Below are 15,337 nucleotides of genomic sequence, written 5' to 3'. Positions count from 1 at the left end.
TGCTTCCCGTAATAGAAATCATACTGGGAACATTTCACAAACTAGTTTTTAGAATGCAAATTCACCCCATTAATTGCGCTAAATGTATGATTATTCTTCTCACTGGTATCAGTTGCCACGGACAACAAAGCAAAGGTAGGGTATAATAAATTAAAAGTGGTGCATGTTTTGCTCATGTTTTCATTGGCTTTTCAGATCACATACATGCCCATGCACACTCACACACACAAACATATTCTTTCAGAGGCATTTTGACACAGCCATGCCTGCGAATCAAAGTGACTACACTAATCCCGACACACTAGTCAGTTTCGGCAAGCCCACTGAAACAGTCGGCCACTCTTGAAATAACAATTTTTGCCAATTCAGCACTAGTACATCCAATAATCCAATATCAACCAGCAAACTGTAATCAACATCTCAGCTAGACAGGGCGTCATTTGATGAACTGCATTCTCTCAATACTTCATGTATACATTTGTGTGTGCTGCACAATACAGCTTCATGTTTTGCTCAATTACACTGTTTTTCTTTCCCACTGTTCTGTGCAAATATTTTTATCTGTAAATGAAGTGTTTCTGTACATCTTGAAGGTATCGGCAAGTAGGATTCTACAGCAGATGCTGCATACAGGTCATAAGCATGACATTGTTTACTGGTATACATTTGGTGGAAAACCTTGTAGTCCCATACATAGTGCTGTGTGTTGGTAACCCTCTCCCCCATTGCTCACTGGCATACGGAAATACAAGGAGGAAGAGGTGGAGCAAATGAGGTATAAATAACTGGATCATGCTCAAAAACATGTCACGTCCATACACCATCTCTATGAACAGTCTCAATGAGACTTACGAAATATGATGATCATTTTGATCCACTTTGAATCACGTGATTTTTTTTTGGGGGGGGGAGGCAAAGCCACTGAGGAGGTCGTGACCTATATTTCTTTCTCTTTCATTTTTGCCCCGGCACGTTTCCCAGGTCATAATTAAACATAACACCTAAATACCCTTTAGGTGAATACTCCAATGACAAGATAACACCTACACTTGCTAATAATTGGCAACAGTGTGGATCACGTAAATGACAGACGGTGTTATCTCCGCAGCATCTCTCTTGCCATACGACAGATGAGGGAGGTCACATGACCGACACACTACCCCCTGTGATTGCTAAACATACACCGCATGTACTAGAGGGTGCGGCGCTGTAACTGTTCCAATTACCTTTCCCAACAGTCAAAGGGCTGCGGACTACACAAACTCTGTACTTCATTTCTGCTTCTTCTCTTTCAACTGTAGAAACTAGATATGGCAACTTCTGTTTCTTAAATATGAATACTTTTAATGAGTGAAATATCCATGTACAAAAAAAAAAACAATAATGGCCAACTGTTACTGAACTTCTCATTTTGTGAAAGGAAAGGTCTTTAACATAATCATTTGGACAATTATACTTTGCTTAATTTTAAATGCTTTTTTTTCTTTATCCACATTCATACTGCTGATTAAAGCCTTTCACTTTAAAATACGGCCATAATGCGTTTTCCAATGCATTGCAGAAAGAGTTCTGTGAGATATTAAACTGACTTTGCATTCTGTCCTGCACAACAGAGAAATGAATGCGGCAAACCTGTTACGTCTTGCGCACTTAAGTGTTTGATGGGCTTCATTTTTTTGTACGACAGTTCACACCTGAGGAAGGTGAATGCTCGGCACGATGCTCATTACTTACATTACCCTGACATGAGTGTGGTGTATGAGAAATTACCAAATTACAAGTGCAGCATTAATGCCTAATAGAGCTTGTTCCCAAAGACCACAGCTCGCTGTCAACCCCGTAAATGGCTGCAATTTAGGGTACATTATTCAGCTGTGACAGTGACTTTAATGGCCACGTTTTGACGTCAGCTAGGATTGGCCAACACACAAGGCAGTTCACATGCATCGGTCTGCAAGAACCTCGACATCCATAGATATTTTTTGTCCCTTGATTGCAGCGCAGAATTAAAGGTGCATAGTCCCGGTAGTGTAGAGGGCGGTGTTGATGATACTGCCGATCACCACTAGCATTGATACGAAGACTACCGAAGTTGAGCTGTCATCAAGAGTAAAGTGCGTAGGTGTTGCTAAGTAACGTTGCCTTCATTTTCTTCTCTGCGCATCGCGCAGTCTGTAGTAATGCCAGGGTGTGTGCATATGTGCTTGCTATTATGACATCACAGAAGAAGTTTGCTAAAGCTGTCACCCCCCTCAGCCGAATCATGAGCCGAACTGTGATCGGACCACTGACAACAGTGAATCGGACTTCTTCAGACTCGGGGAGGTGGGCCAAAGCATAAGCGCCAAAGAGGAGTCGATAGCATAGGTCTCTTTGGGAAACTTGCGCCGTGCGCCCGCGTACGCATTTGACTAAAACACCGGGACCATGCACCTTTAAAGTGTAATTCCACCCCACTTTCAAGATGGCTTTCTTGGTTAACCCTTTGAGTGCTCTGGATGCTAACTGGCACAGAAACCCCATAGAATTCTACACTCTGTCCAAAGTCCCTGGTACAGAAAGGGTTGATGAATGTGAGTGACATCAAACTGAGAGAATCACAGACATATATTCCTCATAAGTAGATCTGAAAATGAGACATTTCTGCTTTTTCAAAGTTTCACACAATTTTAGGTATCAGGTGATCATACTAGAAACAATGTTGTGGTGATGAAGTAATGGCCTAACAAGTCTTCGCTTAACAGATCTGCAAATTTTCACTTCAGAAATTTTCTTCTTTGATAAAAGTCACAAAGAAAAAGCATGCATCCCTCACATCTCATTTTGTGTTTGTTGCTATCAGGTAGCAATGTCTTAACCCATTAAGGATTAGCTGATTTTACTATAACATGCCTTTCCCATGGACACCTGCCCAAGAATACTTGGGACTACATTGCAGTCTTCAAAAGGTTAAGGGAAAGATACATTGTAGCTGCCACTTTCACATCACTGATTTGCATGATTTGAATGACCTTTTTGAGCACAAGCCAAAGACAGAGTTTTGAGATGATGACATCAAAACCTAAATTTATATGCAGTGGAAGGGTAGCATGTAAGTGGATATGAAATGCTTTATTTTTGGTGAAACGTTTCTTCTTAAAGAGACTTTGTCTATGTATAAGTATATCTGCTAAATATCCAAGCAATATTCTGCATACGTATCTTGTCTTCTATCTGACATTGGAAAAAAATAAAAAACGACTCACAAGTAAAACTGTGTTCCAACAAGTCTATTTGCTAAGAAATATAATATAGTATGCCTTGCTAAAAGGAAAAAAAAAGACAACAATTGTAGTGCTGTAAATTTGTGTCAGAAGAGGGCAGCAAATATTGACCAAGATGAGACAGCAACCAATGAAAAATAATGACATTAATTATTTCAACAATATGTCTTAGCTAATAATGAAGTGTTCAAACACATTATGTGCTGGCAAAATTGTTCATGCAGCATTGCTGAAAATTATTCTCCCTCGTATCCGAGTCAATCCAGAAATGGGAGGGGGTGGGATTTCTAGAGTTATAAATATTGTAGGATAAGTGTTCTATTCCATTTTTTGTGTGGTGCTTGAGAAGGAGGTAAACTGCTTTTCTGATCACTTTTTGCTCTGGCGCCGATGCACCTGCTGTTATCTAGCCCCCGGGATAGAAAGTAAACACAGGGTCGTGGGGATGGGGTTCGGGCCAGCAGGACACCCTTAATGAAAAATCTGTTCAGATTGCTCCCCGAGTGTCAATTACATATTAGATTATTGACGAAGAGCAATAAAGAAAGAAAACCGACATTATGAGTCAATATCAATCGGCGTCGTGGAGAGAAAGAGATGGGGAGAGTGCTTCGCCGCAACGCACTTCAAGAAAATTAAACAGAGCGTGAACTGTGACTCGCAAAATATGTCCTGTAATCTTTTCCCGGGGAGAGGGGATACTAAAGAATGATGGTGATGTACAAGAAAGCTTCGACTGTACTGCCGCTACAGATGGAGTGAAATGCAAATCAAGACCAAGCATCACAGAACTGAATGTGTACGCATACTGTGATTATGAAAGCAAAAAGTAAACATTTTCTGCTGACTGTTTTTGTAGTTCTGCTGGGAGCCTGAAAGTGAGGCTATACTTGCAATCAAATGGATATATGCACCATGTGAGTTCCACGCTCAGAGATTTTCAGCTTCTATCGGCCTCCTCTAAATTGGCCTTTTCAATCTGACAATACACTGTATATATACATCACATAAGCTGAACTTAACCTAGCATGTCCATATAAGTTTCTATCATTTTTTCATTTTTCTCTTTTTTTTTTTGAGGGGGAGGGGGGAGCGGGAGGGACACATCTCAATACCACTTGTATAATTTGACGCATTGTATTCAAGAGTATGTAGAAAAGTGCATGGCTTTGGGGTGCTCATTAGGTCAGGTAATTGATAGCCATCGAAACGACTAGACTCCCAGAAAGAGGGAATTGCCAACTATCCCATTTGAAAGTCCAAGTGGCCACTGATGAATGAGCAGACCTGAAGGACCCTGCGATGTCACGGGACTCCACCGCGCTTGTCACCCCTGCTCATAAAGAAGATGCGTTGAGCCGGCGGCCATGTACACAACCGGCAGGACGGATGACCACCCCCTGCTTTCATCACGTCCCATAATCAGGGTCAGAAATCTCTGTGTAGTCTCCTTCACATCCACTACTCCTCACGCGTTGGTCTGCTCTTGCGAGAGGCACCCGGTACCAGCAAATGTTCGTCGACTCGTGGTTCTGTCTCGCGGAAAAGCGAATATCTCCCTTTATTTCTACATTCTCACTTGCTGTTTGCCCGGGGCCAATCATGCATCACACTGTACCCCGGGGTGCCATCATATTCCACGTTGCTGCATTGTGTAGCGCCATCTTGTGGTTCGTAAGGTGTACAGTTAGATACCGCCATCAAGGCAGCCAAATTTCAGCAGTCAGCAATAATGAATGATCTCAATGCCAACCCTGTCATGCTATGACTTCTTTTTTTACCACAGTAACAATGATAATAATAACGAGACTTAGAAATTTGTCAAGAATGACAAATTAGGTGATGTGTTCAATTCGTGATTGGGGGCGATCGGAGAATGAGATGCAATTTTTGAGATGTTCATCAGAGGACAGTGCTTCAAATATGACAGCAATTCAAATTTAACATCTTGTGGAATATAACCTACAGGTTTTGACCTTACAAGATGTTCATTTTACAAAATTTCCACACACAAAAAAAAACCACCCAAGTTTTAAATTGAACCCTATTTTCAGACATAATTGCAACATGCAATCAACAATCAATGGTCATGTGACAATAGCCAAAAGTATCAGCTACAACATATTGAAATCTGAGAGAAATTTAGCCAAGGATAAGTGAGTTACTGCTCAGTAAATAAAGTCATGTCAATTGGCATTTTAACTCCCCCCCCCCCCAAGAAAATGATTCCTATATACCCCCTTCAAACTTCGTTTGGCGGGGGTATAAAAAAAAACACACCAAAAAACACACACAAAAAAAAACCCAACAACAACATGATTGCTATAGGATAACATGTAAAATGGTCAAATTTTCCAAGAGATTTAGTATTTCATACTTTTTGAAACATATTTTTACAATTTCAGTCGTTAATTAAGAATGGCATCATATTAATCCCTACACTTGTCAACTGATTTTGTCTTCCATGGATAGTAATCATGCACGGTGCGGTGCTGCTGTTTGTGTGTGACACTGAGATCACTGGTATAGTGTGTGTCATGAGAGCTAATGTTACGATGCTGCTGCACTGCTGAGCTCATTGTCGCAACACAATTTTCTTCCATAAGGCACTAAAAATTATTTTCATGGAATTTTTTTACATCCTGGGATACTATGCTGGAAGGAAAAAAAAATTAACAAAATGGCAGATTTTTATTTGGTACCCCAGGGCACCCAAAACCACATCGAATTAACCCGTTCCTTACGGGAACTTGTTGGCCTGTATATTAAGTCTATGGAAATTTCAGAATTCAGTATAAAATGGGTTAAGATTACTGACAGGCCAGACATAGTAACTGACCACTTATCAGTAAGAAGGGTGGGTGGTCCTTACCAGAATGCCCATTCAGGAAGAGTGCGCAATAGTCATTTTGTAATGCCCTGCTATTAAAGTCTTAGGTTTGCACATGGTTGTTGTTGTTGTTTTTTTCCTGTACAATACAATGCACACCCATGACGAGGCATCTTTGCCTGTTGAAAGGGTGAGTGGAGAAGATCAGAAGAAAGATGGTGATGTATTAATGAAGCATTATTGCTCAACCACAATACTCTCAGCAGGATACAGCGCAGATAAGGACTGGTGAAAGATTTTTTAGCTGCGAGCTGGCGCATAAATAAATGAACGGTGAGTGGGCTCCAGCATCAATTTATGATCAGCTAGTTCTTGAGAAAGGTCTCTAACACACACACAAAAACAGGAATGTATATGCACCACCCCCCCCCCCCCCGAAAAACATTTGGGTGGATGGATTGATGGATTAATGGCTGAATGGGAGGATGAGAAGTACGGAGAGACAGAAGGAAAGAAGTGAAAAACGAGTGAGTGAACTGAAGTGGTTGGTAGACAAGACAGATTGATGCATTGTAGAGTACTCAGTATTACAACAGCATGCAAGTATATGAATATAAGACCTTGGTTAGATGAATGAATGGATGAATGAATAAATGGATGAATGGATGGATAAAGGAATGAATGAGAGATGTTTAAACAAAAATTTGAAGCAAAATCTATCAAGAAAATGTTTATGGTAGGGCACACACAAGAAATATAACATGGCAGTGGCTTTGACACAATAAAAGGCAAAATATGGAGGCAGCACGGCCAAAACTGCAACAGGTCAAGATTTTATAATGGTACACCTCTGTTAACAAAAAAATGATTGAAATCAGTCAAGGACACCCTATAAAATCAACCATTTTGTGTATAAAGATGGAACAGGGTGCTAACACTAATGGATACAGGTGGCCAGATTTTCAAATAACACACTACTTATAGAATTTGAATAAAATCCATCAAGAAACATAGTTCAGAGGGCACACACAAGACACTTACCAAAATATAATGTTTTACCCTGTGAAACATGGAATACACGGGGTAGCATCATAAAAAACATACAAACAAACAAACAAACAAACAAACAAAAAAGGTCTAAAGCTTCATCATGATGCACCTCAATACAAGCTTTGAAGAAGATCAAAGAAATTAATAAGTGAAAGAGAAAAAATAAACTGGCACTACACTTAACTATCATATGATTTGTAATCTCTGGTAGATGTGGAATTGTTCCCATAATCATCTGCATGGTTTATACAACACTCTGGCTTTTAGCATCTGGTGATTTTGTACTTGTCATGTGAAACACAATCTGAACATTGAAAAGAAAGTTGTTTTTTTTTTTTTCATTTCAAGGGTCTCTTTTACATATTGATATTTAATACCTAAGATGAAGAAAGGTAACTTCTCTACTTTTAAGTACCAAAATTGATGAAAAAGATTGTACATTGTAAATCAACATTTTGACATCACTCAACCCCCCTCAATCCCACCCCAAAAAGATAAAAGAAAATTACATCCTGATATGACACACTCTGTATGAAAATAAAAATTAGTGAAATTTTGTAATACAAATCAAAAGAAGAGCTGCTCAACACCTATATCATACAGAGCTGCCAATTTGTCTTACTCTCTAAAAGAAAAAAAAAATCATAACTTTTCCTTGTGTCTGAATTTTCTCCCAATTTTTCATGATTTACTTTTCTGACTTTTCAGTTTTCATACAAAGCAACATAATCGCACGATGGAATTTTCCCTTTAAAGTCCCTGCTACTTGCACCAGTACCGGCAAGGGGGGGGGGGGGGGGGGGAAGGAAGAAGACAAAATTGCCCACAACACATCATTACCCTATTCACAATCCATAACTCAACAGCTACGGGGAAAACATTTGGTGGCAGCGGAATATAAACATTCATGAGGAGACTGATCAGTCCAGGATGTAGTCTTGAGACGTGAGAGGGAAGACATTAATCACACCATCTCACTGGGCTGTTTAACCCCTCGAGTCCCAGAAACCAAATTTCAGATTGCTTGGTGCTGTATCTCTGTATTACAACATACAAATAAAGGGTTTGATCGCAAAACATGTTAAGTGCATTTCTACAGAAATTCTAAAGTAAGGCTATTATCAGAGGCCTATCTGCTACATGTATCTGCTATTGTGCATCCTCAAGCACCTGCACACACATTTACCACCACCACCATCACACACCAGAGTTTATTTTCCCCTGCTACCTTCGCAGCAGAATTTATATTGTTACGAATTTAGTACGTCCTTATCTTTTCCACGGGCCGGCCATCTTTTCAAGCAATGCTTATAATGGCGGCCCTCTGCATAATCATTTCTTAACTATAAATGTTATTCTTATCACTGCTGCATAGACATGCATACTGTATATCAAATTTCTTTCATATCGTTTATGCAAGCAAAAAGACTGTGTTAAATTCATTTTACATATATCCTACATGTTCATGATTATGTACTTATATGTATCGTGGTTTATGCAAGTCAAACGACTTTGCGTTGAATTTACTTTGTATATTTCCTGCATTTTCATGATTATGTAACTTATGTATATTGATTTGCAGAAAATAAAGTATCTATCAAACAAAACAAACAGATGGAGCAAAATAAAAGCATTAAAATACCCAACTTGTTTAATAACAAGGAATACTCTTGATGTCATGATAGAAATATCCCATAGTTTCCTATATTGTTTTCTTCTTTTTTTTTAAAGCAGATTTAATCGCAAATATCTCAGACTGACAGTAATGGACTTATCTCATTTTGCAATGAAACACTTGAAATGTACTTTCCCTTGATAGTTTCTGGTTAAAACTATGTGCCAATGTGACTCCAAATAGTACTACTGGAGGCACAGAGGCCCATAGTTTTAATCAGAAACTCAAAATCAGGCAGAGTTTATTTGTTTTAGATTTTGGAGCAAAGCTTAAACAACAGAAAGAACAATATTTCAGGGCCTGGTACGAAGTAGGGTTATAAGACTGTGTCGGCACAAATATAGGACAACAGAAGATGACACGGTGGGGGGGGGGGGGGGGGGGGGAGGACAGCAAGCTTGCTCTTGCTTGCAATGGAATCAACCGGCATAGAATGCAAGCACACAGTATTTACCGGGTGGGACGGAGCAAGAGAAATGAAAAAAGTGGGTTTATTGATGTCATGCAAGCGTGGCTACGGCAATGACTGAGAGGCACGGCAATGGCCCTTGCTGGGGCTGACTCTTCATGCGCCGTTTCAATTTAGCTTTCTAGAGGGGCACAGCTGGTTTTTGATTTGGACCCATTCAACATTGATGTGCAAGGGACTACCATCTTGCATTTAGAAAAAAAAAAGAAGAAGGAAGAAAAAGGCAGCTCTTCTTTGGCATAACCACACAATTCCCATTCCAGTTCACCCTGAAGACGGCATCAAATATCAAGACGGCATGTCTTCAATTTCAGGTAGGATCACTGGATCATTTAGCTGCATGATATCTTAATGCATTCTTTGATCATTTTTCTATTTCATATTGAAGTAAATGTATTCATCTATTTTGTTTTGTCATCAGTTCATGTAAGCTCATTTCAGAGAAGATTTTCCACAATGTTTTGCCAATAGAGTCCGCAGCTTTTAACCTTCACCACCCACATTGTCAGATCAATAAGAAAAGCCTTCCTGACCTTTCTGGGTATAAGCCCCGATTCGAGACTCAATGTGAGAATTGAAAATACAAGAAGTCTTCTTACAACTATACAAAAGCAGCAAATTAGTAACAAATCCAGCACCGTATCATACAGTCCCCGGTCCCAGTGTAGTATGTGGTATACACAGTGAATTTCTCCTCTCTCTCTCTCTCTCTCTCTCTCTCTCTCTCTCTCTCTGAATTCTTGTGGTTGGAAGAAATACAAGGTAATTTGCTGGCTGCTTCAAGAAAAACTCAGCTGTATCTTGATAGGAAAAAAAAAGATAACTTCTGCAAAACTAAATACATGGCCAAGCCAATATATGACAGCAGTGTGCATCATACAGTTGTGGTTTACACAGAATGAAGGACTGGAGTTGAGGAACACATAAATAATTGTTGTTGTTGTTGTTGTTGTTGTTGTTGTTGTTGTTGTTGTTGTTGTTGTTGTTGTTGTTGTTGTTGTTGTTGTTGTTGTTGTTGTTGTTGTTGTTGTTGTTGTTGTTGTTGTTGTTGTTGTTGTTGCCCTCTGTCTGCAACAGGTGTTCTCTATACATCATTTAAGTCATACTCTTGCACAATTCATTGTTGTCAAAGCATCGTTCCTCCTGGAGCCTTCTCTCAAAAAGTTTCACAAAGTTTCACAGCTTGCAGAAACAATCAGAGATGGACAGCCTTGGACAAATCTCAAATGCTCTCGTAAGCAGGTATATACTTTACTTTGCTATTCAAGCTCTTCTCAGTAAATGCCACAAATAGTCCCAAGAAAACTTCACTTTACTCACACATACACACAAAAGACCTGACCACAGAATGTCATGTGTACTAATATGCAATACAAGAGAGTAATGAATATATGCCATGATTAAGACAGATTTCTCTTGTCTATCAAAGTGGAGTTCATTCCATATTGTTCACATTATCTTCCACATACTGGACTGAGCAGTCTCGACATAGAAATAAACAAATTAATAAACTAAGGTGGTGCGGATATACATAATACACACATAGACATGGTAATTGACTATAAAAGATTTCAAGGAGATTCGTTTTTTAATGTCATATCTCAACGGTGACACATTTTGGAAAATGAGAACAGTTTTTTTATCATTCACAATAACCATCAAAGAACATATTGGTTTTACATGCATTATTTCCTCCAAGACCGAAGATTTAAAAAAGAAAGAAAGACAAGATTATATCTTTTCAGCCTAGAGGTCAGCATGCTGAAAGAGAAAAAAAAAATCAATGAAAATTATACTTTGGAGGTAGGGGCAAACATCCAATCCCTTCCCCCCCCCCCCCCCCCAAAAAAAAAAGGGGGGGGGCAAGAAGGAAAAGTCATAAATGCATGTGACACTCATATAATAGAAATAGCAGTGCTTTCTTCTCTGTATCTCTCTTTTCCAATTGCACTCATGTTTGAAATTGAATATGATTTGCTTTTAAGTACGTTGGATGAGTATGTAATGTGAATGAATTTTATGGGGGGGGGGTAGGAGAACGGCGTACGGTAGTGTTGTCCCTACCTTGAACTCCGTGCTTTCATGGACGATGACCTCCAGCGTTCGAATTTCACCCAGTTGCGGCTTGCCCATGTCGGCGATGCGCTGCTCCTCCTCCGACATCAGTAGTTTGATCTTCTCGTCCTTCTCGCTGGTGATGGACTCATCGTCGCTTCCTGTGGATGGGAGGGGTGCGAGGAAGGTGAGAGGGGGATGGAGGGGAGAGACGGAAATGATGAACGTCAGTTGAGCAAACTTTCTGCAACAGGTGATTACTATTGGCAGAATAAATGTACATCCTGAGCCAAGTATAACACCAAGAAATGAAAGCACATGGTCAAGTCTTTATTGCAACTGATAGACAAATAATTGCCCGACATCCAACACAAATAAGCACTGAAGTAAATCAGTGTTTTTTTAGTAGCCATGATAAAAAAAAAAAAAATCATGGGCATACATACTTGGGCAGGATTTGAACCTATGACCTCCTGATCACTGGACAGACATCTCATCCACTAGACCACCAAGCTCCCAGCCGATAGCCTATATGTTGGTTCTAAATCCTTACAACATGCAGTGTGTACTGCATATTTATTTAAATTACTGAAATTCTTGCATCGATCAGTCAATCGGTTGCAATACAAACAACCCCACGCAAGAATTTCATTAATTTGAAATGGTCACGTTCTTGTTACAAGCATCACTTAAACTTCAGATTCTCTGCCAATGTGATTTAATCAGCCTGTGTATAGGCCTACTCTCCTTTTTGTGGTAATACAATATACATCACAGTGTGGAAGGTGAGGCATGTACTTTAAGTGCAACTCTGGGCCAGTCAAAAGTTTGTTCCACAAGAGAGAGTTAAATTTTATTAGCACAGCAGTGAAAATTTGATCAAAATCGGATAAGAATTATGGAAGTTATGAATCAGATTAGAATTAGGGAACTTATGAAATTGTGAAGTTTTGCTTGTTTTCACAAAAACAGTCCTTGAACAATCAATATGAATATGCAAATAGTGAGTTAATGGTGTCATCACCTCACACCTTGCCATATACTTTGTCCATAAAATCTTGAAATTTTCAAATTTTTGTTTGAACACGATTATTCCACAGTCTCAAATAATATTGTCTAACTAAGCATTATTTTGAAATCATCTGCATCTAGGAATAACATGATGTTGTACATTTCTATGGCAGAAAAATTGAACTTTTATCATATTTGTGTACATGATCAATGAAAAGATGCGAGGTGATGACATCATCAGCTCACTCATTTGCATATTCATATCAATTCTTCAAGAACTGTTTTGCAAAATTTAGTTAATCTTTCAACTTTCATAACTTCTTTACCTTTAATCCAGTTCTACACAAATTTTCACTCCGACTAACTTGTAGCTGGCACGGAATTCCAATTTAAGGCTTCCCCTTCTTGCATACATCAATGCCAGGTACCATTTTAGTTGGCTCAATGTTGTTGTTTTTCTTTGTTTTCTATTCCTGACTGAACATTCCATGGGATGAATTAACAAAAATATGCTTCCTATAGCTTTACAAGGACAACTGATAATGCTAGTGGAGTATAAGGTCAGTTTCATTGTCAGTACATCTTAATTAACCAACGAGCTGCACATATCATTTCTAGGCAAACTGGCACAAGCCTCAAAGACTTCAAGAGAAGAAAGGAGATGCACATTGTGACATATTTATCTATCTTTATATCATGCTGCTGAGTATTAGTTGCTTGGGCTAAGTTGAATCCAATGCTTTTCTTATTCAAATCGTTGTGGACGAGTCCCGGGTATACTCGGGCAGGTGTCTATGGGAAATGCATGTTGTAGCAAACTCAGTCCGTCCTCAACGGGTTAAAGTCCAGCATCCACAAATCACACAAGAGAGAAAGAAACTTTTAATGCACGTCTGTCGTCATTGAAGTTGATAGATATACATGGACACTTTGAGAAACGGAGGAACAAATTGCCCATGTCGCACTGGCCGAAACTCAGCCGACCGTCACACAGTGTCTGAAGCTGAAAGACTGTCTCGGCATATTTTCAAAGTGGTGCATTACCATATTCAGATCTTGTGAAGTAGATTATACTGCAAGGAGAAAAGACTGTGTGGGTTGGTCTCAGAGAGTCAGTAACGGTAATTGAAATCTTCAGTTTCCTCTCTGAGTATTTTTGGCAAGGTCTGATGTCTTGTTTCAAGTAAAGTGAGCAATCCTCCCTAAGAGCAGATCAAACAGAAAATTACAAAAAAAAAAAAAAATGCCCTAGAAGAAATGTATGTGCATGTGAGGACTGTGAACATCTTGGAAATAGGAGAAAAACCAACAACACTTAATTCAGAAGAGTAATCCCAAGTGATGGTTGACTATACAATTAGCCTGCCCCCCCCCCCCCCAAAAAAAAAAAAAAATAATAAATAAATAAATAAAAAATAGATAAATAAATAAATAAAAAATAAAATAAAATAAAAAAAAATATGTACACTCTTTTGGGGTAACATTTAAAATCAAATCAAGTATATCTTTGTACATTTCCATGTACAAAAGTAGAGGAAGGGTATAAAGAATCTATCTTCAGAGAATTTGGCATGATTTTGTTCACAATAGCTGCTTGCAATTTCATCATATCCCTATCACCCTATCAAAGTTGCACCGATTCATGAAAACAAGAGAGATGTTTAACATGTTATCATTCTGTTCTTGAGTCTTAAATTTCATTGTAAATTGCTTATAAATATCATTGTCATTTTGACTTCTTAAGTTATGTTCAGATGGTGATTCTTAACTTTGAGGATGAGCTCTATGGTGCACCAAGTGTTGGACTGTCAGTATTGTTATGAAATCAGTCATTTTGTTGACATAATGGCCGTTTCATCACAAATCGACTGTGCAACACTTGGCACCCCATAGAGCTTATCCTCAAAGTAAGCTTATCCTCGAGGTTAACCCGCTGAGGACGGTTTGATTTTGCTACAACACGCATTTGCCATAGACGCCTGCCCGAGTATACTCGGGACTCGTCCTCAACAGGTTAAGGATCATCGTCTGAACATAACTATTCTCTCTTTATCAATGTCAACTCAAACACAGCATGAAATTCCTCTCTTAATATCCCAACTGCAGGTGCTATGCTGATATCATGGACGATAAAGAATACACGTAAGTTAAAACAAAGATGTGTTTTTACTCGAACACCTGACCGGCACAGGGGACAGACCAAATTACAATGCAGGATTCTCGTAAGATTACACCGACAGTTTTGGGCTTAAAGGAATCATGACATCAGCAAAGACACACACACCCAAGTTCACAACCTTAGTGAAGGACCTTTTTCCCATCCATAATTGATAGCTGCAGTGCCTTTCACTCACATGACTAGAGCTTGATGGAAGTTCATCACCCTACCAATATGTCATACTCTTCTTCAGTTCAGGTAAACACATATACGCAAACATTTGCAGTCACATTCACAGCAGCCCACCCCGACTGTTGACGGAGAGGAAGGCATCCAACTCTTGTGTATTGAAATATTGATCTCCAGCAGGAAAAACATTGCGCCTTTTGATTGATTTTATTGGAGCGATAGGAACGTCTAAACATCAGGCAAACAAATGCTTTTTTCCCCTCTTTCCCCAGTGGCGTGAATGATATTGAATTTGGTTTCATCCAGCAGGTGGCTGACTCTCTACAACTTCCTGCAGGTGTAGGGGTAATGCGAACAGAACAATGAGCGACAGATTTTATGTGGACTTCGCTGACTTGCGGAAACGGTTGCCATAGTGATGCTGGAAGGCAAGATGACATCCTGTGCACTTACCCCCCCCCCCCCCCCAAAAAAAAAAAAATGAAAGAAAAAAAGAATCAAATGCTCTCAGAGGGCATCCATAAATTGTTGAGGGACATCTAAAATCAGCATTCGCCAACAATTCAACGTGCTGGAACAGAATAGTCAAGTGTATCTGAGGGCTCATCGCTTCTGTGGAAAACCCCCCTGCCCCGTC

At 39.4% G+C, this 15,337-nt stretch overlaps 1 protein-coding gene across 1 annotated transcript in view; it reads right to left on the bottom strand.

Moving 5' to 3' along the window:
• The window catches only part of LOC139735678 (sodium/calcium exchanger 1-like), a 36,569-nt gene extending 25,068 nt beyond the window's left edge, over positions 1 to 11,501 (bottom strand). The window contains exon 1 of the mRNA XM_071646426.1: positions 11,352 to 11,501. Within this exon, the coding sequence (XP_071502527.1) occupies positions 11,352 to 11,450 (99 nt within the window). The 5' untranslated portion in view covers positions 11,451 to 11,501. The remainder of the gene's footprint in view (positions 1 to 11,351) is intronic.
• Positions 11,502 to 15,337: the final 3,836 nt, after the last annotated feature.

Source organism: Diadema antillarum, unplaced genomic scaffold, assembly GCF_040938485.1.
Source record: "Diadema antillarum isolate AM-2024a unplaced genomic scaffold, OU_Dant_1.0 seq00000590_RagTag, whole genome shotgun sequence".
NCBI classification, from domain to species: domain Eukaryota; kingdom Metazoa; phylum Echinodermata; class Echinoidea; order Diadematoida; family Diadematidae; genus Diadema; species Diadema antillarum.
This window is presented reverse-complemented; position numbering and strand designations above follow the sequence as displayed.